We start from the raw sequence: 25149 nt of genomic DNA on the forward strand, positions 1-25149 counted from the left end.
AAAAAAAAATCCCCATCTGCACAAATACTGCCTGGCCACAGTGGCCCTGAACTCTTTGCTCCTCATTTCTGGCTGCAGGAATTATTATCCAGGGAAAAGAAGCTTTTACTCACCCTCTTATAGTTGCACTCAGTGTTGGTTACTAGACAAAAGCATCAGCTGAATTCATGCTACGTAAAAATAATATCTTGAAGTTCTTTCAGTTTATTTCGCACAAAAATTCTGAATAGAGCTTTGGTTTTGCTGCTCAGAAGGAAAGGCTTTATGCCATACTTCTGGCAGTCTGCAAAGCCACCTAAAAGCCCCAAACCAACAATGCGTCAGTCAGTCTTTCGGCAAATTCCATCTTCCTTACACCATCGCTGGCTTTCAGCCCTGAGTCCATCTTTTGCTCCTGAAGATGGGAGCTCTTTTAATGGTGGTTAACTTAAAGTGCCCATTTTCACTGAAACACGTCACCCACTGGAATCATGTGGCTCCAGTGTTTTGGTCTGTTTTTGAAGTGCTTAAAAACATGGCACTGCAGATGTAAGCCACAAGCAGAAAGATTAATCTGCCTTTTATTTTCTTAAATATCATTTTATTATTATCATCATTTTGTCTATAAAATAATAGAAAATCGTTAAAAATGATAATCGTCATTTTTTTGGTTTTGCAGATTAACCCACCAAACCCTCACAAATTGGAGCTGAACCTCGAACAAAACCCAGAGAAGAATGGTGGTTGCTGAACCATGAAAAATACAAACCAATGGTATTACAGCATTGACGTCCAAGCACAGAAAAGGTTCATAACATCCTTAACTGCGTGATGTTGGTCACATCTACTCATTATAGTGTAGATATTATATTCTGACTGTATCGTTAGCATGATCTTTGTTAAAGAGTGCAGGTCGGGGGAGACAGAGACGCCGATCACATTGGGACTGACTGAAACTGACGCTGGCTTCAAAATAACTGCCTGGTTGCATTACAAAGAATGCTTCAGTGGCAAGACTTGCTCCTAGAAGGCTTTAATTTAACTAATCAAATGACTAAAGAGCCTTCAGCCAGTTATTTGAACTGTTCCAGCTTTACTTATCAGATGATGTAATTATTCATTTTGTCTTTTAACTGAATTTCTTTAGACCAGCTACAAACACACAATTCAGCTCTATTAACACTACACTAAACATAATGTAAACACTTTCCTTAAATCACTGTTTAAATCTGTCTGGGGACTGAATGATGATCTCTTGCTTGTCAATAACAAATAAAGTAATATTACAGTAGGACAGGTGCTGTTAAAAAAAAAAAAAAAAACAACCCAAAAAAACTGTACAAATATATTGTGCTTCTGAGATGTGGATGGCTGGTGATTGATGATGCAGCCATAAACATTTATCAAAAATGTATTTCATATGCAGGACAATCGCTCGCACGCACTGATGTATGCTGCTGTGTTGTTTCCATGACCATTATGCATGACACCTGTTTGTACTGCAACTTGCAGGGCGTATTACCACCCATAGAGACTATGATGGGTGTTTGACACTGTTTAGCTGAGGAAAATGAATACTCTTCCAGTGTGTAATCTAGTGTGGTGTCAGTTGTGCATCTCATCAGAGAAGCCAATGGAAGAAGAAAAAATAGAAGCGAGGATGGAGTTCATTTTGCTCGTTCAGTACAGGAGAGAAATGTACTCACTTCATCTGCTTGACAATTGTGCTTTTCCCTGATTCGCCAGCACCTGGAAAAGACAAACATAAATAAATAAATACAAAAGTGGACTTTACTTGAATATATCTGAAACCAACCTTTATATTAACCAGCCCACGAAAGTCTATGCCTTTACACGAGGATTCAGTGCGACCAAACAGCATGACGGGAAACCGTGAAAACGCAATCTGATACACGATCACGTCAACCAAAGGACAACTCCTAAACAACACTGTGATTGTATGAGTGCGCTTTGAGGTCTGTGCATGACTTTAGCGTTTAGGTTAAAGATTCTCTCTCAGCTCCGGGCAGTTACAGCCTCTAATACCCTGATTCTTAAATCCCCAAAAATGGGACTGAATCTGTTGCTCTGTAAGCTGAATGCTCGCCTGGGATTTCTATCAGCATTTTGTTCACTTGGTATGAAAGCCGTGGGCGCATAACTAATGATAAGGAATTATTGACAGCAGCAGCGAGGTGCCTTTTCAGGATGGCAAGACACTAGGCGCTGACCACTAATCAGATTGACGTCAGTTTCCTTGATTGATGAGACAATACTAGTGGTGGAGTAGCGGGTGCTCATGAAGAGAATGCAACCGTCGGCATGGCTTTTGTGGATCTCGAAAACCTCACAGTGTCATGATGACTCCTCTCGTTAATTCTGGGCCACAGTCACCTGAAGAGACCATGTGGCTCTGTGTGGGTCACATGTGGGTTTTGACTGCAAGTCCACTACCTATAACACATCCTTCTGCTCCCTTTCCTCTACCACACCAGTCCAGTGGGTGCGCCCTTTTACTGATATTTCTCTTTCACCGATAAAAGCCCATATGCGATATCTTTACAAACCACATTCATTAGACTTGCGTGCTCTAATGGGTATTACCATAAACTACATCAGAACTGCTAATGCACAATCAATGTCCTCATATTACATATATATAGTGAAGCAATTGGCCACTTCTTGTTGACGTAACACTCCTCTGCCAGTAGGGAAGGTGTTCCTAACCACTAAAGCGTGGCCAATCCCCCAAGTAAACACCCACAGCTCCTCTCTGTCATCCCTAGAAACAGAATAAGAGGAAGTGGAATCATATCATGAAATCTACCACTATCTTTTACCTCGTGATGGAGTCAGCAGGGACAACATGGTGTGCTCTTGCATAATAAATCACCCAGCTAATCTAGTTCCACTTTCCTTGTGATTGCAAAAACAAAACGAAGAAGAAGAAGCAGAAGAAGAAGAAAAAAGGGACATATTGCATTTTTTAGTGCCACTTCTTGTCCAGCCTGCCTTATGCAGTAAGAAAGCATTATTTATAAAAACTTGAAAACAAAATAAATATTAATTAAAAAAAAAAAAAAATTAATATATTCTATACTATATATAATATAATATTATATATATAATCTAATAATATATAAATATATTATATATATTAATAAATATATATAATATATATTATACTTTATATATATATAATAAAATATAATAATATATATATAATATATATATAAATATATATATAATAATATATAATATATTATATACTATATATATATATATACTAATATATATATATATATATATATATTATATATAATATTAATTAATATAATAATATATTATATATATATAATATAATTTTTTTTTTTTTTTACTGCAGTATACACAGCTTGTGACTGCATTCCTGCGAACTTTCCTTCAGTAACAGCTGCATGCTGGCAGAGCACTGGCACTTCACCTTCAGTATAATTGGACGAAATTCACCTGAGGACACATTATTTTAATTACGTGTCACCACTCGGGTGCTGGAGCGCCCCTGGGGGGGTTGACGGTGCAGTGGCAGCTCCCCGTGCTCCGAGGCCAAAACACTCGGCTGTGTGAAGCCCTGCAGGACTTGCGCACAGACGGTGCAACCGCTGTTGCCTGGGCATGGCTTGCTGGTGAGCTGGCACAGTTGCACCCCTCGGCCTGCCCAAGACCCATTTTGACAATGTCGCTGGGAGTACTTTCCTACAGAAAGGTTGCACTAAGCATGAAATAGTTCAGAGCTGAGAAGAATCAGTTAATTAAAATCAGCAATTACTGATCATTCGGGATTAAGAATGACCATATTTCGGTACCCTTTTAGAGGGATTTCTTCATATTCAAGACGACAAATTATCAGTGACTCTTGAGCGAACTGTTGCTTAAATTCAGTGCAAATCACGAGAAGAACTTTCTTTATTATTACACCAAAGAAAGTTTAAAAAAGACATCTATGAAACATAAGCCACGTGCTTATACAAGTGAATTGACCCTGGTGTCTCAACAGCGACATAATCAGGGTGTGGCTTTCGTCAAAGTCTCACTATTTGAGGAACATAGAGAGAAAGTCGAACCGACTCGCTCTCTCCTTCACTCACACACACAGACCTTTAAGGGTTACTTTAGAACCACGGGCCTGACCTATCGCTCTTCATGCAGAGTCACGTTACACGCCCACAGCTTTGATACACCCACCCTAAAACAGCTAGAGTCAGAACCACTGGAGCAGCTGGTTTCTGTTTCTAGTGGTTCAAACTATTTTAGGAAAATTCGAGCAAACCCTTGCAGTGAAAATTGTGGTTTTCTTTCCCCCCTCTCTACTTCTTCCACTGAGAACAGAGCCGTTTCTATCTACTGACCGCAAACACATCTTCCCTCCTGGACCCTAGTTGGTCCTTTCCTCAAGTAGGGAGACAGGGAGGGACATTTTAGAAGAATGTGATTAAAACGGCTGCCGTGGCCGGGCTGTCTCATTTATAGATTAACCATATGTTGCTGATGAATGTTGTGGAGAATGAGTAATGCGATACATGCAAACCAAAATTGCAGTTAAAAGTGAAGTAAAAATTCTCTTCATTCGTGCTGGCTTTGGGCTCGGATCGATGGCATGAAGATAAATTTGTGTGGGTCATGGGGTTTAAGCAGTTCAGGGGCTCAAGGAGAGCTTATGAAGTTTGGCACAATGTGCTAAACACATTAGTGATGCCACATTAGCAGCAGGAGCCCAACACCACGGAACCCTTCCCTCTTTTAGTTTTCCCACTCTTATTCAGCTGCACGCATGCTTCTTCCTCTTTTACATTCTCCCAGTCTCCTATAGTCATTTTCTCTTTATGATTTAATGTTCCTCTCACTCACTATCCAATTCCTCTTTTCCACCCCCCTCCCCTCCTTCTCCCCCTTTCGGGGATTTAAGTATGAGTCACTCGTGAAGGATTCCAGGAGCCTCGGAGAGGTGCTACCCGCCGCGGGAAACGACCACGCTAAATCACAGAGATCGATCTGCCAAAAAAGAAAAATCGACAACTAAAAGATTGCTTACCACACGCACGCTGGCACAGACTGACCCATTCGATGTCTAATGTGCTTACAGCAATAAAAGAGTTATTTAACTACTTTGTCATCTCTGTTTACTGTGAGATGGGGGCCATCTTCAAGCCATCTTGCAAAACTGGTTTTATAATTAGTAAAAGAACAAAAATACGGGGGGAAAAAAATGAAAGAGAGACCGATGACATGAGTCAGAAAAAGCCCGAGGTTTATTAATAAAATCTTCCCACAGTTGCGCGACAGCTATAGAACGAGTAATTAGGCTGAGGAGATTGTAATCTATTTTAGCATGTAGATATGAATAGTAGGATAATTGGGTCCTGGAGATGATGGAAATAAAATGAGAGCCATATTAAGACTAGAGCTAAATGAAAAATATGTTTCTCAGAAAAGACCACATTTCCTCACTCTGCGAGAGACACCTGAGCCTGCCAGCTGGTTTGGACTTGACGCCCTACAAAGATTCAAATCATTTTTTTTCATGCAAATTGAGTTTTGCTTTTTTACGTCAAGGCAATTATTCTTTGCTGCTGACAGGGAGAGACCATGAGCCTGTAATTAACATTTAGGACAGCGCTGTGGCCACCTGTTGTATACAAATATCTCGACACCGGGTTGAGGTCACCACCACAAGCTGCACAAAAGATTTAATGTTCTTTGAGTGCATCCAGAGGTATACAACAGCATCCCTGAATACACTGTTGACAGGGTGTGTTTAGAGAAAAGTATACTCATGAGTGGCTTGCAAATCACCAGCCTCAAGTCTACTCAGTGACTGTTTTTCTGCAAGGTAAACAATTCAAAAGCCCGACTCGGGTCCCCGTGCTTCACCGCACCGCAGCTTTTTTCATTTTTAATGCTCTCGTCATTAGCACTGTTCTCGTCTTACAGGTCCTCTTTTTCTTTTCTCCTGGCATCTCAAACTCTGTGTGTGTGTGTGTGTGTGTGTGTGTGTGTGTGTGTGTGTGTGTGTGTGTGTGTGTGTGTGTGTGTCACTTCAGGCAGGAACCTGAAGAGGCCGAGCGGGTTACCTGGCTACCACACTGAATGGATCAAACACAGATGACAGGCGATGGAGCCAAAGCAGCCACGAGTGGCGCCACGCGACCTATTCTATCAGAAACTGAGAAGTGCAAAAGCAGTGCCACATGTTTTTGTGTATGATACATGTTTAAAAAAATTAAAAAAAAACTAAACTAAAACTAATATTCTTCCCTACAGCGACATAGCAGAAACTTGACCTTACTTGCTTGCTTTTACTCAGCAAGCCCCATCTGGCCTCCAAACACCGAAGGAATGCAACTGATCTGTAATGGGAAAATATGCACCGACTTGTACAAACAAAACCATACCCTAGTAAAAGCCAATTGTGTCCCATCAAGTTTTACACACACACACACACACACACACACACACACACACACACACACACACACACACAGTTATCTTCATTCAAAAATTAAAAGTAATGGTAGAAAATCTGCTTCTGAATTGTGTGTGCCTTCTGTTAGGTATTTGCCTGCTACTGGCATTTCCCTCAGACTTTGTGTCCTGCTAACCCACATACCACATGTGTGCATATCAACACTTCCCAAAGTGAGCCACCTAAAAAGGGTTGATGGAAAAGTTTTTCACCTGTGGTCTTTGTTTACAAGCAAAACAATGCTTCCCCACATCTCAGCAACACTTTCAATCTACACACACGTCTAGCTACTAAATGGAAACCGTTCACATAATGGTACACGCAGGGTTGTCAGATGGAGCTAGGAAATGACAAAACACATGAAATAAACGCAACAAATCATAATTATGAAGTGTAATAGTTATCAGTGGGTGTGCTGTGCCATTTAAATTACATCTCTGAGGTCAGTGGCAATTTAACACAGCAACAGCATATACTAGGTGGATTCGGGTACACAAATGAAGATCAATCAAAAATGATCACTGCAAAGAAGTGGCATGAGGCCACTATATCTACATCAGCATCTAACTTCATACAACTTCGCTTGTAAGTTGATCGGTTACAGCTTTGTTTAAATGAGTTCTGCTAATGTTTATGTGGCTTCTCCTAACTGAATCAGCCTTTATTCTGGCCTCTTGATTACTGTAATTTTCTGCATTTGTTGCACAAGCTGTGTGCCTATTGCTTGCAACACGCCTGCTTACGTCTTCAGATGAGAACAAGGAAACAGTGTTATAAAATAGGAAACAATAGGAATTTAACCTATAACGTCCTGAAACGAATTAAGTAAAAAAAAAAAAAAACCAAAAAAACCAAAAAACAGTTTTCAGTCACTCTGACTCAGGCCTGGGCCCCTAATGAGCCAAAGGCCTATTTTCACTGCACTGAACCGGACCAGACGAGAGGAAATGTGCCATTGTTGAAAGGATTTAGTCAATAAATTCTCCACGGAGACGGGCTGAAAGAATTAACGCCAACAGCTGGCAAAACAAAGAAAGAAAAATCTGCCATGCATGTGTAACCAAACTACAAAACTAACCCCTTAAAAAGCCAAATAAACGCAAAATGACATATCACTGGTATTTCGGCCACACTGGTGTCGTTTTTCCTTTTAAAAGGACAGGTTGTGTTACAAGTGAGAAGATTGGAAGCTTAACTGTAGCTAGCAAGGAGGAGGGGTGTAAGCTAGCGATGCGGAAACTCAGCAACACTTCACAACTAATGTAATCTAACAACCCCAACACTGACCATTAACCAGGGTGGTTAACGTGGGTTTCACAGCAGGGTGTGTTCCCAACCGTATCCTTTGAACTAGCAGTTCTGCGGGCGAACACACAGCGAAGTTCGTTCACCGCCCCCCTCCACCCCAATCTTCCTTACCGAGCAGCAGAAGCTTGACCTCCCTGGCTGCCTTCTCCCCGTCGTCCCGCAGATTTCTGTCGATCATTTTACTGCGCTCCACCGCAGCCTTGTCCTCGGTACTCAGTGTGCATCCCATCCTCGACTGTGTCCTTTAGACCCAGCTGGTGTCAAAGAATGTCTAAAATATCATATATACCCACATTAATTGGTTAATGCTGCCTTCACCCCGTACACACGCCCTTTTTTTAAATGACTGGCAATCGAGCTCTTCAGGGGGAAAGGGAAAGCGATTCGACTTTTCTTAAAAAAAAAAAAACAGCAACAACTCAGTTTTTCTTCACCCGACTGAAATGTCCTCAGGTTGAAATCCGAGGGAAAGCTATTTCGACAGCGAAACAATTCCTTGCTGGTGTCTCTCCCACCCGTTCGCCTCCATTCGTTGCAGCGCTTAGTACTGTGTGTGCAGTTGCGGGTGGTGCGCGCTGTACTGTGTTCCGAAAGCAGCAACGGAATCAACACTTCCGGCTTAATTTTCCACAATAAAAGAAACACCTTTAAACTGCATACAAAATCCCTTAAAATAAGCTTTATGCTATACTTTTACATATTCCGTGCATCGAAAATCAATCATTATATATTTTTACAAGATTTTCTTTCTTTTAATCATTTCATTATTATTTTCTTTTAGCAAGAATAAATGTCAAGCGATTCGTATGAAACTTTTATTTTGAAGGCAATCACCGTCAACTGGAAATGTGATCAATTGAAAAGCATTCCCATAGCACACCCATAGCTTACAACTGCTTGCCCAAATAATTTTTTTTTTCTAACTTAAAACTATTATTTTGATTAACAGTATACAACATTTTTATTTCACCATATGTGAAAAATATATATTTTTTTAAATAACCATGACATGTTTACAGTACTATGCAGTGTTTCACTTTAGTTCAATATTTCACCACATCTGCTTAGACTTATTGCAACTGGTTAGGCTACATAACAAGCATGTATTGCTCCCATGGGAACTACACCTCTTACCATAGCAGTCCCATCCCCCACCCATTCACAGCCGGTCACAACCATTGTTTGTGGCTTAAATAATTTAGCCTGGCAGACAAAGTCTGAGCATTCAAAGTAAGCAATGCACTTTTGTGCACACATTCCTGCGGAGCAAATGTCATTTCGTTGCCTTTCTGTACAACTTTTATTTACAAATGTGACTTTTTACGAGTACATGCAAATATACAACACTGACCTTTCTATTTTAGTCCTGTTTAATGTGGAGATTGGTTATGCAGCTCATGTCCTGCATACAGTTTGCTAGTAGATTTTAGGTTGTACACCCTAAGCAGTACTACCACTAGTACTACTAAAAGCTGATATAATTTTATACAAGAAAACAAAGTTATATGGATGTAATGAAAGAGGACAGAAGACTGGTGTGACAGAGGGGGTGCTGGGGATAGGGTGAGATGGAGGCAGATGATCCACTTTTGTGACCCCTAAAGGGAGAATTTGAAAGAAAAAGACTTAAAAAAAATGTAACCTATAAAATACTGTATGGTTGTGGTGCATTCATATTCTTCGAAAACATGATGACTAGACATAGTGAAGATATATACCTCAGTTTTTAAAAAAAGAAGAAGTTATAAAATACTTTCCCGGGTTTTACTTGCAGCCATAAGCACTGTATCTATTTTTTTTCTCTTCGTTTAACAAATTCTGTAACTTTCTGTGCTTAAAATAGCTGAAAATGTTCCAAAACTACTTGAAATTATCATCAAAATATGAAGAAACTACAACTTTGAACACATTTACTGTAAAGCATTACCAGTTTGTACCACGGGATGGTGCAACAAGTCAATGTAATGTGTGTCTAACCAGCCAAATGAAAAAAAGCATTGTTAATTAAAACCGGTGTACCCCACCTCATGTCACCTTATGAGACTAGGGAACCCGTCCCAACAGACACACCCAGTCCTGAACTGCCCTGAAGAAGATGATGGATAAATGGATGGACTTCTAAAATGTTTGACTGTTCCAGATTAAAAAAACAAACAAACAAACAAACAAATTTGCTTGTAGGTGTAAGGTGACCAAACATAAGTCAAGGAGCTAGAACAGAATTAATATTTAACATATATAACAGCAGTACCATAGTGCTAGAAAAGTTACATTCTGTTTTGAAAGTCGCTTCTGTTTAATTGAAGAAGGTGACAGAAAAACATCCTAGACTCTTCAGAGAGATGAAGTAAGCCAATCTTACGGAATATATTTAATGCCCTTCTTTTTAAACATTGCTTACTGTTTTGTTGTGCTGCTCTTCACAAGACTCAAAACCCCGTGGGAGCACTACATGGCTTTTAAATCAATAAAGCCCTTATAAAGGTGTACATTTTTAAGAAATACAGACCAATTTTGTGTGCATCCAAACAGTTTGCTAGTAAGTTTTTTCTTCCCCTAGTTTTAGACATTTTATGATTAAAATTACATGTTTCAAATTAGAAATAACTAAAGACATTAAAGTAAAGAAAAGAAAAAGCCTGTAGGTGTAGTGTGTGCCCATGCAAAGTGAAATCCTGGAGTCACACTTGCAATAAACAGTGAAGTCAGTCAGGTGAGATTCATCCTGTTTGACAACTGTATTTGTTTAAGCAGACAGAGACTGGCCTTTGGCAAAGATATGTAATGGAATTATTGTGTAAGCAGGCCCACTGTGCTGAACGTGCGGCGAGTAACGAGGCAAAGGTGGTGCTGCCCTCTAGTGGCAATAACACGTAACTTCAGAGTGCATGTGGTGGAAATCCTGAGTGGATATTTTTCTGCACAGCACCAAGCTGCACGAATTCAGAACGTTTAAAAGAGGCACTCCAATAGATTTACACCTAAGGAGTAATTTGCTTGTCAGATTGGGTAAAATACCCCCTTTAGAAAGCAGTACTATAATGACTATTGTTACACTGGAAGAGCTTTCTGTAATCGGACAAAATTACACCTCATCATGTCAGGGTGATGTCATAGGGGCTGTTATGGTTTCGGCTTGAAGCGTCACCTTCATAGCAGAAAGCATTTTTAGAATCTGTGTGCTTCCCAGGGAGGGTCTAAAGGCAGTTGCATTATGGGAAGTGTAGTATTCAGTGGTTTGGAATAAGGCCCATAAGGAATGAATGCCAAAACAAATCCACACTAATTTTCTTTCTCACCGCTTATAATATTGAAATGGCACACCAGGCATGCAGTCTTTTTTAGCACGTAGTCCTGTATAGCCAGAAAGACCCATCTATTAACCCTTGTGTCATATTTTTAAAAAACCAACGCTGAACACCCTGGGGACCGTTTTCGGTCCCGCCCGAAAAAGTGCTATAAAAAATTTATATATTAATATTTTATTCCACTTTAAATTAGCCAATCTTTTAGACCTACATCTCCTTGAAATATTCATGTCAAGTTTTAATTACATTTCGCGGATTTTAACCCTTTATATCCCGGTTTCGTCACATGAGCGCACTGCTTTTTTTGCCCCAAAAAACAAAAAACTTGAATATTTTCCAAAAAAAACATTTGAGGTAATATTCAATTGTTATTATAATTAGGCCTTTAGATGGACTAAAGATTGGCACCAACAGTCATTTCGATCGCCTTTTATTTTTTTTCCAGGAGCGCATTTCATAAAATGCACATTATCGACCACGCCAGAAAAAGTGCACTGTAAAAAATTTATATTCATTTTTTTTCCACTTTAAATTGGTCAGTCTTTTAGACCTACTTCTCCCTGAACTAGCCATGTAAAGTTTTAATTATATTTCGCGGATTTTAACCCTTTATATCCCGGTTTCGTCACATGAGCGCACTGCTTTTTTTGCCCCAAAAACATAAAACATAAAACATAAAATATTTTCCAAAAAAAACATTTGAAGTAATATTTTATTGTTATTATAATTAGGCCTTTAGATGGACAAAAGATTGCCACCAACATTAATTTCGATCCGTTTTTAATTTTTTTTGCAGAAGCCGAAAATGTCCCCAGGGGGCGCTGCTGCTCCTGCTCCCCGGGCAGGGGTGCCTCTGCCGCGGGGTGTGTTTCGCTCAGCGTCGGAGCGTATGGTACGGTTCTCGTTTCTGCAGCACACACTTCCGCTACCACGTGAAAACAAATACGTCATTTCCTGTTGTTTAAAAAAATTTTTCGCGCCATCAAACGATCCTAAGGGCAGAAAATGATCCGGAGCGAGCACCGGGCCAAGCTGCTGCTGCACGCGGGAAATTAGTCTGCCTTTTCCGGGTATGTATTTCGAGCAGGCCGCTGGAGAAGGTGTGTATGTTCCAGCAGGCGTCACATGTGGAGCAAGGGCGCCACCAGGTGGAAAATATAAAAAATTACAATTCCAAGGCCTCTTGTCCAAAGCAAAAGCGAAACCTAAGCCGTAATCCAGATATTAAAGGTCATAATTCTGCAGTGAAAAATAGCGTTTATAATGGGTTTCAATGGGCCCAAAACGGTCCCTAGGGTGTGCAGTGTGAGTATTTTTGCTGCTAAGCCGTGTTAGGCTGCTGTAAGAAAATCAGACTGAAATTTTGAATTTTTTACAAAAACGAAACCCGGTGGCAAGTTTCGCTATGCTACACCCAACACAGTGGGAATGGCGTTCATACGAACACGCAAAGGGACCGAAAAAGGTCCCAGGATGACAATCTATTAACTAAAACAAGTGTGAACGATTTTAGTGCTGTTCACCATGCCAGACTATGTAATTAAAGAAACACAAAAGATGACAACAACCTTTAAATGATTTCTCCATCCTTGCATGATTGTAATCAATATTATATTGCTGCTGAGCAAGCTCAAAACAAATAATGACAATAAAAAATAATTTCAACATAGACTCATGAAGCATGGGGGGAAATATCTTTGCGAGATAACGTGCAATTCATTTCCAGCCACACAGACACAAATACAGATAAGGCATTATAAATGCACTGTGATAATGGGAATATTCTTAATGATTTATGTGTTTCTTCTTTTTGAGCTTGTGTGGTCTTCCCCAGGACTGTAAATGAGTAGAAGTAGTAAAACAGACTAGATATACATATGGATAAAATATGGATCAGAATAAGAAAGGACTGCTATTATATACTCTTATACATCTTTGTCAGTGGTTTTATTATAAAATTTGCAATAAGAATAAACTAAAATCTAACAAAATCATGTACAATAACAACCTGCTCACGTTATACTCGCACCCCATGTCCTGTTTCAACCTTTCTCCTCAGCCAAACTGTTATCACCTTGCCAGAAAGTGCTTACTCATACTAGGTTAAAACTCCTATCAGCTGAACCATAATCCTGTCTTGTCATTATATAACTTAATTTATCTGGCACCTGCAAGATATGTGTGTGCCTTTACCTGGCCTTTGCTGTTCTGTCAACTCCTCTGATAGTACCGCCTGCCTGTGCTGCTGCTGCTGTTCCTGATACACGGGCAAGCTGCACATACTAGCACACACCACAAACACAGAGACAGAAGGAGAACAAGCAGCCAGGCAGCCAGACGGACGTACGGTTGGAAGGAAGGCAACACACACCACCATGGGCTGCTTTAGCATTAAGTGCGGGCTTTTAGCCGGATCTGTGTTTGGGGCGGTGATAGCCATCCTGGGAGGCATCCTTATCCCAGTGGGGGACATGATCATTGAGAGGACAGTCAAGAAGGTATGGTGCTCATGTTTCACCCTTGGAATCAGGATAGGGAGTGATAGAGAGTGTGAGTGTGTGTATGTGTGTGTGTGTGTGTGTGTGTATGTGGAGATCAAGGTGAATCAGGTGAAATGAGAGGGAAGAGGCGTATGTTGTGGAAAGCTGCTCCAAGCACTAAACAAGAAGCCGTGCAGAAAGCCAGGCGTGCCGTCTTGTTTTCGTCTGTCAAAAGCATGTGTGATTTCTTTTTAGACATTGTAGAGACGGTCTAAATCTGAACGATCTTTTAAAATAACAGAGCATCCTCCTTTTTCATGTATCAGGGGAGCTGCTGGCCTGCTGGCAGTCTTGAGGCATGTTAAAAATAGATTGTGTGTGTGTGTGTGTGTCTGTGGGGTTTTAGGAAGCTGTCATTGAGCCTGGAACGACAGCTTATGACAACTGGGCAGCTTCAGAGATCGCAATTTACAGGCAGTTCTGGTTCTTTGACGTGAAAAACCCACAGCAGGTCGTGCAGGAAGGTGCATTTCCAGAGGTACAGGAAAAAGGACCGTACACATATAAGTAAGTTGCATTTGTTTTCCTCCTGCATATCATTTTAATTTCAAAGTCATTCGGTATAGTGATATTGTTTTAGTCCTTTATCACATTTATCTCATGGCACACCACATGCATTCATGACCCTCTCCTCATTAAGGACAAGATATCTTCCCAAAGCGAACGTCACATTCAACCCCAATAATACTGCCTCCTTCGTGCTGCCCTTGGGTGCCATCTTCGAACCATCCATGTCAGTGGGACCAGAGGAAGACACAGTCACCTCACTCAACCTGGCAGTGGCCGTAAGTGTCAGGGGCTGTGCATAGTGATTCCCAACTTGTGTCAGCTCTGCTTTTAACAGTTTCTGTACCCTTTTTCCCCCCTTTTCTAATGCCAGTACGAGCACATGCCAAGGCAAGCTGTGCTGGCTTGCTTTTCAAACATTAATTTTAGATTCCAAACCATTTTTGTCTTATGACCCTCCGTATCATTTTGTTTATAACGAAAGAAGGGTTACACTCTACCTTCCAGGATGGTTCATTTAAATCACGAATGAAAGCAAGGATAAAAGAAAGGGCTCATCAATGTATTGCAGAAATTGTGTATTTTCTGTTTCTATTTCATGAACTAAGTAATTAATTAATTTAATATTTTTTTTTGTGATACCACTGAGGAACCTGGGGCCTGTTCAAGGAAGCGGATTTATTGCAAACTCTGAGCTTGTTAACGTTGACATAATGGAAATCCTGAGCTTTCTATTCCAGAGTGAGATCTTAAACTCTGGTCTGCTGTAAACCTAATCAGTTAGATGTTAGGTGGTTACTTGTTATATTTAGACAGGGTTTTGTTACCACAGTGACTTTATGGACAGCACATCAGCTATACACTAGACTGAAACATTTACTGTACATTACTCTAATAATCCCTGCAATATACTAATAACTTTAAAATAATAAAACGGGACACACTGTAGTTTAAAGGGAGTTATTGAGTCTAGGCTACACATGGTCTGTTAGCATTTTAAGTTGAAAATGTTAACACATATAGTCAATAAGTAATGCTGAGCAACCTTTTAAAATGTACGACAGATGTATGAAAAATGAAATTAGTAGTTAAGAAAGGCTTCGGTTACATAGATTGTCAGCGACCGCCACTGGAAACCTTGAATCGCTGGGGGAAAATGTATATTTCCTGACTGGTGGTTCTTTGTGTCATTCTGAGTAGTTTGGGAATGTTTGCAGCCAAGTCAGTGTCTTCCATGAAAATTACAGGTGACCACTGCACCCATTCACCTTCACTTTTCCTAGGACCAAACCAGTTTCTGGGTGATTTTTGGTCCAGTACCGTATAGATATTTGGGATCAATTTCATGCGTACGACTCTCACCAACCTCTAGAAATCACCTGTACTCATTTTAGTACCTTATCCCAGGTACTATGATCAAATTGAAAACTCTGAAAACTGTGGCGAGTGATCCGAGTAGGTACTAATGGAAAAGGGGATCTAGAGAACAGCTGTTACTACGGGATCACTGACTGATCTGTAGGCCTGTTTGACGAGATCTTTAGTTTCACAGCAAATGCCAGCAACCACTAGCAACCATCTGCCAACCAGTCAGGGAATACACATTTTTCCCTCACAATGGGTGGTTTCATATGGTCACCAACAGGTCTTTATGCTCTTTCCGTTTACAGCCTATTCATTACATTTAAAACTGGAAGGTAAAATTTGACAGGATTTAAGCCTTTAATCTCTTAGGGGAAATTTAAGTTGGGTTAGAAATGACTGAGTTGATGATGCTGAAAGTTACAATTCCTCTTTTCCCCCTGCTGTACAGATCCACATTTACATTCTTCAGTCCACAGGACAAAAATAGAGACTGTTCAGACTGTGCTGAAATTAACTAACTAGCTATTCTGGAACCCAAAAAGCTGAGTTTCCTAAATCAGAGTTAATCAACTCAGAGTTAAGGGTTAGACTGAGAGTTCATTAAACACACCTGCTGGAACAGGGTGCTGACCTCCAGGTCTGGAACAAGTGCACAAATTGGTAACTGAATATTGAGGGCAGCATGGTGGTGCAGTGGTTAGCATGGTGGTTGTTGTCTCTCTGTTAGCCCCGTGATAGGTTGGCAACCTCTCTAAGGTGTTCCTTGCCTCTTGGATAAATGGAAGAGAATGGATGAAAAATAGAATATTACTTGCTAGATGAATGGGGCTTTGATTAGCAAAGAAGTTGACCTGAATTTGAAATGCATTTAGCTGCACTAAAATAGCAAATCTACACTAATCTTAATTTTAACATTATACATATATAACCCAATATACTTGGGTTGGTTAGTAAGATGTTTACCAGCAGATAGTATATGGTATAGCCAAAAATGCTAATATGGGAAGCTAATATCTCTGACAGCTCCAACAACTTACTCTGACAACTTAAACGCTTTAAATGAATAGGCGGCTTAACTGCCACGTTGCCCTGGAAGTTTGCAAAATATACAACATGTTTGCATATTCACTCACACTCTAAGAAAACGTTTTGAAATGCTTAGAATAGCTTTAGTGGTACTTCCTTTTATAGAGGCGTAAAAAAAAAGTTCTCAAGAATTCTCTTTTATGAAAAATTATAGACACCTCAGTGTTATCTAGTATCACCTTTATCATCACTATCTTTAACTAATTGTTCTCTGTATGACTTTATCAGTCTGTCACGCTGTGTTGGGAGATTTGATCCACTTTACTTTATAATGCTGCTTAAGCTCATCTTAATTTATTGTCTAAACTCAGTTTGATATTCACCTTTATACTTTATACTTTAACACACACACACACACACACACACACACACACACACACACACACACACACACACACCTCTTACTGTGTTTGAGGGTGGAACATACAGACAAGTGGCAAGTCAATGGCAATTTTTCTTTATGAGCAGTTTATGAGTGTTCTCTCAAAACTTTGATAAAGCTTTAACAATGAGTGTGAGTTTGCTTGTAGTGCTTGCAAGTAATTAAGAAGAATCACTCTCATAAAAGAGGATTATTTTCTGCCTTATATCCTGAGACAACAGCTGCTCTTGTTTGCACATTTAATATATGTACATAATACATACGGAACCATATTGCTTTTTTTTTTTGTGATACCTTCATTGATGATAGCATTTTCCAAATGTAAGGGTTTGTGTTTTGGATTTTCTTTCAGGGGGCCTATTCATTGCTTCCTCCAGCATCACATATCTTGCTAGACATGGTCATAAATAGCACAAATTCTTCCCTATTCCAACACCGTACAGTTAAGGAGCTGCTGTGGGGTTACTATGACCCAATATTGAAAGACACCATCGGCCTATTTTCACCTGTAAGTAAACACTTGTACCAAATGCCAAATGCAGCATAAAAATCAATTATTTAACAAATTTGAATGAAATATGTTTTCCACAGTATAATGGTACCACTGATGGCCCCTACAATGTCTTCACTGGAAAGGATGACATTTCAAAAGTGTCTGTAATTGACAGATGGCGAGGAGAGACGTGAGTACAATTATGACTAAAAACACCGCATTTGAAGTCTGTAACTTTGATCAAAATTAGTTTAATGGATAATTAGATGTTACATTTTAACTACAATCATTTATTTATTTTTGTTGTTAAATCCAATTGTCAATTGTCAGTGTTTCTGACAAATTCAATCTTGTCCCACAGGAAATTAAGCTTTTGGAATGATACATATTGTGACATGATCAACGGGACAGGTACGTAGGATAAAGTAACATGTGTTCATGTACATGTAACGTATTTCTACAGCTCCTGATGCAGATGAATTACCCTTATGAACAGATTTTTCCCTGATTTTTTTCCTTAGATGGTTCTTCCTTTGCTCCGTTTGTGGATAAGGATGTACCCCTCTATTTCTTCTCATCAGACATCTGCAGGTGATAAATAATTTCATTTGTAGGTAAAATTTAATTTGATCGTGCCTGATATCAAGATCTCTTGGTATTTCCTGGAAAGGCAAGTGTTGGAGCTTTACTGTAACCTTTGGACTTTATCCTATCAGTAACCACTAGGGGTCAGAGCTTTGTTATATATTCCTGTGTGAATAAAGTTGCTATGTGGAGCCAAAGATGAACCTGAATTGACTTCTTATCTGTTTGTCTTCAGGTCTGTGTCAGCTAGCTATGAGGCAACTATGAATCTTAAAGGTATTGAGGTCTACCGCTACAGCCTCCTACCATCCACTCTAGCCTCTCCTGTGGACAACCCAGACAATAAATGTTTCTGCAGAAATTATGAAACCACCAAAAACTGCACCTTGGCTGGAGCGCTGGACATGAGTTCCTGTTCAGACGGTCAGTCAGCATACAGCATATCATGATTCAATTGGAAATTCATGCATCCTAAAGTTATAAGGATTTATCAGTCTGCCCAGCAGCTTTTAATTCTCTGTTTGTCATCTTAACAGGTAGACCAATCTTCATCTCTTTGCCCCACTTCCTTCAAGGCAGTGAATATCTACGGGAGGTTGTGTTGGGCCTACACCCAGATGAAGAGCACCATAAAACTTTCCTGGATGTGGAACCTGTATGACCCAATGTTATTTTATTTTATGTTTTTTTACATTTTAGGAACAACAGGAGTTTGTAGATGCTAACTTTTATTTATTGTATATTTCCACTAGATTACTGGTTTTACCCTTAATTTTGCCAAGAGAATTCAAGTCAATATGATGTATGGACCAGCAAAAGACATTACGTAAGTTATCGTTCACCTTTTTAAAGGAATTAAGAGGTGAAAATTTGCTGTTTGTGTAGATTCAACAAATATTCCGTGGAAGGATGCAGACAGACAGAACACAATTATGCTCTTCCAAAGCAATTTGTAACTCTTACATGACTTTTTTCAGTATGAAGGTGCCTTTTTGCAATCTTGTATGCCAGTTAAAGAATTATGAAAAATGTCCAAAAGGCTACAGTGTGGTGGCTTGAGTTACCAACAGTGTAAAGAACCCAGGACTAAGCAGTCTAACTAAACAAAAAAAAAAAAAAAAAATAGAGCTACTGAATCAGGAGAAAATAACTTGGGCTAAGGAAAAATGGGATAACTGTGGGATCCTGGCAAGTGTTAGGCTATTATTTAAGTTAAGCTCAAGCATTTGGATAGCTTGTCTTGCACTGGAATGCGAATAATTTAGAAAACTATTGGCTATTTTCTTTACACGTGCCGTAGCTAACAACATCAGTTTGCTAATACATAGCATTAACCATCTTGAAGTTAATTTGACATATGGTGTTACAAAAATAGCAAAATTAAATGTTTTTAGACAGTTAGAGGCATTTTACTACTGTTTCAACCAAGCAATAATTGAATATAGTTATTTAGGTGCTTTTTATCTGTCTCAATGCATCTCTTGCCATAAGCTAACTATGGCTAACTGTAGCTTTAGAGAAATTACATGAAAGAGCTATTTATAGTCTTATATTTATATAAGAAAGTGACTAAGTAAATTTCCTAATCTTTAAAACTAGCTGAAGAAATACATTTTACGAGCAGTGAATATGAATTAATTAACTCTTTGTCCTGCAGGGTGCTTAACAAAGTGAAAGATCACACGTTATTACCTCTTGCTTGGATGAATGAGGTACGTAAAAGTAAAAAAATATGTGCCAAGCCTGTTTGCTCACTTTTTTTTTTAATAAGTCGTTTTTTCATATTCTGTGTCCTTTGTGTAACCAGACGGCAACGCTGGATGATAAAACTGCTGACATGTTTAAGAGGGAACTTCTCTCCCGCATTGATATGTTGGAGATAGTACAGCAAGTCTTGCTGATTGCAGGTGTGATCATCTTTTGTGTGTGTTTAATTGCCTTCTTCTGTGTGAGGAGGAAAAGCAAAGCAAACCTTGGATGAATGAATCATTCATTTTACTGTTTGTTGTGTGAGCACAGTGCATTGAAGCTGCTACATCAAACGTTTTGATATAGACTCGCACTTTTTTGGAAATTTTTGCGTTATTTTGAATTATTATACCTCCTGTGATAACTGGGAGGGATACTGTGATTTTGTAAAGCTGTAAAGAACTCATTTGCCAAGTATAATTTTAATTGCAAACACTGTAATATTAACTGTATCAGGGATTTCTAGAGGGAGAGCACATGGAAACTACTCTTAACTGTCAGGTAATGCATCAGACCTCTGAGAAGAGAGACGTGGAATAGTTTGCCATCATATGAAAGAAATGTACATGAATTTAAATATTATGTGAATGTATGCTTTGCTGAACTAGTGTATTTAAAATAAATAAATACTGGAAAAGAGAGACTGTTATCCAATACCCTATTCCTGCATTGTTCTTTATAATTACCAGGATATGAAAGCAGATCTGCCGTATATCCCTTTTGGTCAGGATACAGCTTGCATGGCCCCCATGGCTAAAACAAATCTCTGCATCACTTGCTTTACCTTGAGTGGCCTATAAATCAGACAGAGTGATAAAATAAAGCTGGTGGGATCACTATACTCTGGTTGTGAATGGAACTTGTGATTGGAACTTGTGATTGCTTGGTAGGAAAACAGTATTTCTGCCACTCTTTAGTAGTTTTAAATGACCCTCTGCAGGGTCCTATGGGTGTCTTTGAGTCTGCTGTTCCACACAAATCTTGCTTGTCACTTATACTGTAAAGCGTTTTATTGAGATTAAAAAAAGGCAAGTCTCTTTGCACTTATATTTGAGATTTGGTGTACAAGGCCTGTTTGAAAGTCTGAATCCTCTTAAGTTTCCATGTCCAGGTATGATCTAAATATTTGGCAACTTTTAATGTTGTCTGTTTGTGAAGTACAGTGCTGTTAGTGCTTTTGCTACGCTTACATCACTCTTGGATCTACTCTTATATCCACTTGCATTTTTGTCCACTCAGACAAAGCCTTCAAACTGGTACAGGAGTGGAAACTTTTGAAAAAGAAAGCATGGAGTCCTACTTGAAAGTTTTCTTGCTAATCCATGACTGTTGGCATTTTATTGTGTTTTTCTATCCAGGTATACTATTGCATAGTGAATCAAAATGTGATGGCACTTTAATGCATTCATAATTCCATTAATTTTCACAAGACCTCCAGTACCACAAGCTGAAATCCAGACCCCCAAACAATGACAGAGCCTCCACCATGTTTAATGGATGGCTGCTCACACTCATTGTTGTACCTTTTTCTGTACATACTGATACACTTTGAACCAAAAATGTAAAATTCAGACCCGTTGCCAACTTTTGTACAGTACTGTAGTATTAAAAATGTACAGGACCATTAGAAGTTTGTCTTGTGCTGTGGTTGTACAGTAAACACTAAGATTTGTTGGTAAAACTGGGAGTGATCTGAACAAATTTATTCAGGCTACCATGACATTAATAAATAGAAATACATATTTTTCATAAGACTAAAATTACACTGTTGACATGATGCTGGAGAGATCTGTACGAGAGAACGCTAGAAAGTCTTTTTCTCAAAATCTAAATAATACTGTATGCCTCTACAATTTGCAGACACAGTCGCAGTTAGTTGGCGAAATATGTTGAAATTATATACACATTTAAAACACAATACCTGGCACGACATTAAATTAAAAGAATGAAACATCCAAACAAACAGAGAAACAACAACAAAAAGCTCTGTACACAAGCAACAAATAATCGCTATCTACATTAACTATGCTTAGGGGGAAAAAATTGGCTTTTCACATATGTTGAAGGCTCTAAATCACAGACTACCTCACTGACAATTACTACTTCTGAATTAAAAGTATGTCCAACTTGCTGGAGATAGCTCAGAAAATGTGGATCCAATAACGGATACTGTCGTGTTTCAGCAGCTGCGTAGTTTTACACTAATTAAAATGTGCGTATCTGCTAGCTTGGTTGCTAAAATCTAACTGAGGCGAGGATTTAAGACACCTTCTATGAACATGCGTCTGTGTTGGAAATGAGAGAATTATGATACAATATGCAGATTAAACATGAGGCACATATTCATACAGTACATGTACATCTGAGTAGTAGGAATAAATATAGACGACATGTATGCAACAAGAATTGCCATTTGGGTAGCATCAGCACTGGACGTAAAGCTTGGCCTTTGAACTAATAGAGTTTTAACTTTCGTCCCTCCAACACCACACTTTTTATTGCCGTGGGCTCTTAGCATGACCATTGTTTTTGTAAACAGTATGCTAACTACATATATTCTCAAAGTCCTGTAGAGTGTCCCATAATTTAATCGTTTGGTTAGTTAAAAAATAAAATATTCAAAAAGGAGTAGCATCTAATAAACATGCATCTGCCTATTGCTTGTCCCTTTTCAAACAGCTCCATTTAACACGAGCTTTTTAAATGACTTTCCTCTTCTTTCAAGAAGCACAAATTGACTGTGAGCTGTTGTCCAACTAGTTCAAATTCTACTCCCGCTTTAAAATATAGCGGCGACCTGACATGTATTATGGTTAGCAATGTCAGCAGAGACAACAGATTCTTAGTGGCAGTCATAATAGGGCTGCTTTGATTTGTGTTGTGACTGTGAAAAAAAAAGAATGGCTCATGTCACAGCCTTCTGGTCACAGTACCTCATGCAAAAAAAAAGGACATATTGCTATATAACATTTCCCCATGCTTCTCCCTCTAATGTCTATCAACTACGGAGCTCTGAGGTTGAGATGAAAGTTGGAATATGGGGATCTGTAACTGTTTTGTGGGGACTATAGGAAGTTGTGCATGTCTGTTTTTGCAGCTGCAAGCTCCTTCTGTCAGTCCTCTGGGTGATTGCGTCTATTGCGGCTCTTCCTCCGGTCCAGCAATGGTTTCAGTTTGGCCAAATCCCCTCTGAGAGGTCCGGGCGGCTCCGATGGCTGCTGCTGCTGCCTCTGTTGGAGGTTCTTGAGCTCCTTTCTCTCTTTGCAGTATTGTTGCACTGCCAGGTTCTCTGCGGGACTGAAGGCTGCCAAAAGGACCTTGGGGTGCAAAGAGCTGGTCCATGCCCAAGGCGACTGCTGCTTGTCTGTCAGCATGCTCACCATCGCTTCACTCAGCACATGCAAACGGATTTTGGCGACAGTGCGTTTAAAGCCATTCTCGGAGGTCAGGCAGTAGTAAAGACCCTGGTCGGACAGCTGCACAGAGCGGATGAGGAGGCCGTGCTCGGTGGAGAGGACGCGGTCACTCAGCTTAACCTGCAAAAATATGCAACAAAAATCCTGGCTAAAAAAATGCAGATTTAAGGGATCACTTAATGATTAATAAGATAAGATTCTTTATTGTCGTTATTCAAGAATGTACAGCAAAATTATGGTGCACCGCCAGGATAAGGACTCTTTGCAATCAGCTAATGAACACCTATGAGAAGACTAACATTTTAAACATTAATAAAGGGACTATAGCTTGTAAGACCGTTGTTTATTCCTCTAGTATGGTTATTTTTTACTTTAATTTGTCACTCAATAACGTAGGGCACAGATTTATTGCATGATTGGAGACATTATAGGAGAGAGACTTAAGAAATCCTGATAAGAAGCCTGTCAGAAAATTGTGCAATGGCAAGGATGACTGTTGTGTGACTTGTCACACCCTCAAAAGTCACAATAGGAAACATGTTTATTCATTTATGCATGTGCTTTTATCCACTGGCTAAATAAATGCCTGTAATAAATATCTTGGTGCTATCAAGAGGGATTGCGAGTGGCGAGACTTGACTAGGACATTCAAGTCTCAGTTATTCATGATTACTGATTAGAAGATCGGAAGACGGCAAACTGTGAATGTATATTTTTTTTCTAAAAAAAATTGAAGTACCCCAAATTTTATATGTGTTTACTGCTCAAAATTATAGTCAATAATGACTAAAAGTACGCCTGAAATGTTAATTTAAACCTAAGAGCTGTGGGAAGTTTAAGTGTTGGTTTGGCCACCTGAAAGTTAAAGTTAAAGACTTAAACTTCATTGCAAATGCTTTGGTCACCAGGATATTGATGTCATTGCCTGTACTTTATATAGAATGCTTCTTACTTGTCCGTAAACCCCTGCCAACTACTTGCTAAGCAGTAACAAAACTGTGAAGAGTGTGACTTAAAGTGGAAACAGAGACTATTTGTCTTCATAGCAAAAGCTGCTACATTTAAAAAGGTGTTATTACAGCAGTAAGGAACAACCTTTAATTTGAAGGCGGACATTGTCTGATTCAGATGTGGTTCGCACTGTTAGAAGTTTCACTATAACTCAGAGGTTAGTTAACAAGTGTTTGCAGACAAGGCCTTCCATGCAAACTACAAGCCACTGTGGCAATCTGTGCGATCAATGCACTAATAAGGGAGTTTTGGGGGCAGTGCTCTCCTCGCAATCGATTTCACCAAGTGACAGGCAGCAACCTACACCAACCACTTGCCAACCAATTAGGGAACACACATTTTTCCCTAGGGACTAGAGGTTGCCAGGGTGTCACTGCAATGACAGGTATTTTAGATATATGTGCTTGAAGCGCTTGAAGCTTCATGAGACTCGTCCTTACAGCTTACCACTGCATACAGCATACTACTTCCAAATCAGTCTGGCCTCAGTTTGGAAAAGGCTCCAGTGATTACACATCATAAAACTGAAGTGATTTATTTTAAGATCCCCCCCCCCACCATGCAACCCTGCTCGACAGAGGTGAGAGCTAAATGCATAAAAGATGTGTTTTCATCATGCCCAGCTTTGTTTAAACTTTCGCTGCCTTTTAAAATGCTCCCTCTATTTTAGTGCCGTCAAACATTTGCAAAATGTTTCCCCACTGAGCATTGAGTGTGTCGAGCCATTAGTAAAGGCCCATATCATGTTTGATCTGTATCAACACTTATTACGATGCTCCCCTGCCAATAAGCATTAAGAGTGTCATTCCTCAGGCAGTGCACATCCTGATAACTCATATGAGCTCACTGGATTGTTACGACATGTTTAATCTTTGCTGTAATATTTAACCAAACACTGGAGCAACCCCCTACGGGCTG

General features: G+C 39.5%; 3 protein-coding genes across 6 annotated transcripts in view; 1 reads left to right on the top strand and 2 right to left on the bottom strand.

Annotated features, from left to right (window-relative positions):
• Positions 1-8366, bottom strand: part of gnai1 (guanine nucleotide binding protein (G protein), alpha inhibiting activity polypeptide 1) — a 15112-nt gene extending 6746 nt beyond the window's left edge. Inside the window, exons 1-2 of the mRNA XM_005923550.3 lie at positions 7901-8366; positions 1686-1728 (exon numbers count right to left, since the gene is read on the bottom strand). Of these exons, the coding sequence (XP_005923612.1) occupies positions 1686-1728; positions 7901-8018 (161 nt within the window). The 5' untranslated portion in view covers positions 8019-8366. The remainder of the gene's footprint in view (positions 1-1685; positions 1729-7900) is intronic.
• A 4908-nt stretch (positions 8367-13274) lies between these two features.
• On the top strand, positions 13275-20445 carry cd36 (CD36 molecule (thrombospondin receptor)). The gene is made up of 12 exons (XM_005923547.3): positions 13275-13595; positions 13984-14144; positions 14278-14422; positions 17330-17485; positions 17569-17660; positions 17832-17881; positions 17992-18061; positions 18291-18478; positions 18592-18710; positions 18808-18881; positions 19713-19767; positions 19863-20445. Exons 1-12 carry the CDS (start codon positions 13473-13475, stop codon positions 20034-20036), a joined length of 1407 nt encoding a protein of 468 aa, XP_005923609.1. The 5' UTR covers positions 13275-13472; the 3' UTR covers positions 20037-20445.
• Positions 20446-21492: 1047 nt separating this feature from the next.
• Positions 21493-25149, bottom strand: part of sema3c (sema domain, immunoglobulin domain (Ig), short basic domain, secreted, (semaphorin) 3C) — a 45511-nt gene continuing 41854 nt past the window's right edge. For all 4 annotated transcript variants that reach the window (XM_005923549.3, XM_005923548.3, XM_042220483.1 and 1 more), the window contains exon 18: positions 21493-23340. In XM_005923549.3, coding sequence (XP_005923611.1) covers positions 22918-23340 — 423 coding nt within the window. In that variant the 3' untranslated portion in view covers positions 21493-22917. The remainder of the gene's footprint in view (positions 23341-25149) is intronic.

This window comes from Haplochromis burtoni, unplaced genomic scaffold (genome assembly GCF_018398535.1).
Source record: "Haplochromis burtoni strain Fernald_Lab_line unplaced genomic scaffold, NCSU_Asbu1 Contig_49, whole genome shotgun sequence".
NCBI lineage: Eukaryota > Metazoa > Chordata > Actinopteri > Cichliformes > Cichlidae > Haplochromis > Haplochromis burtoni.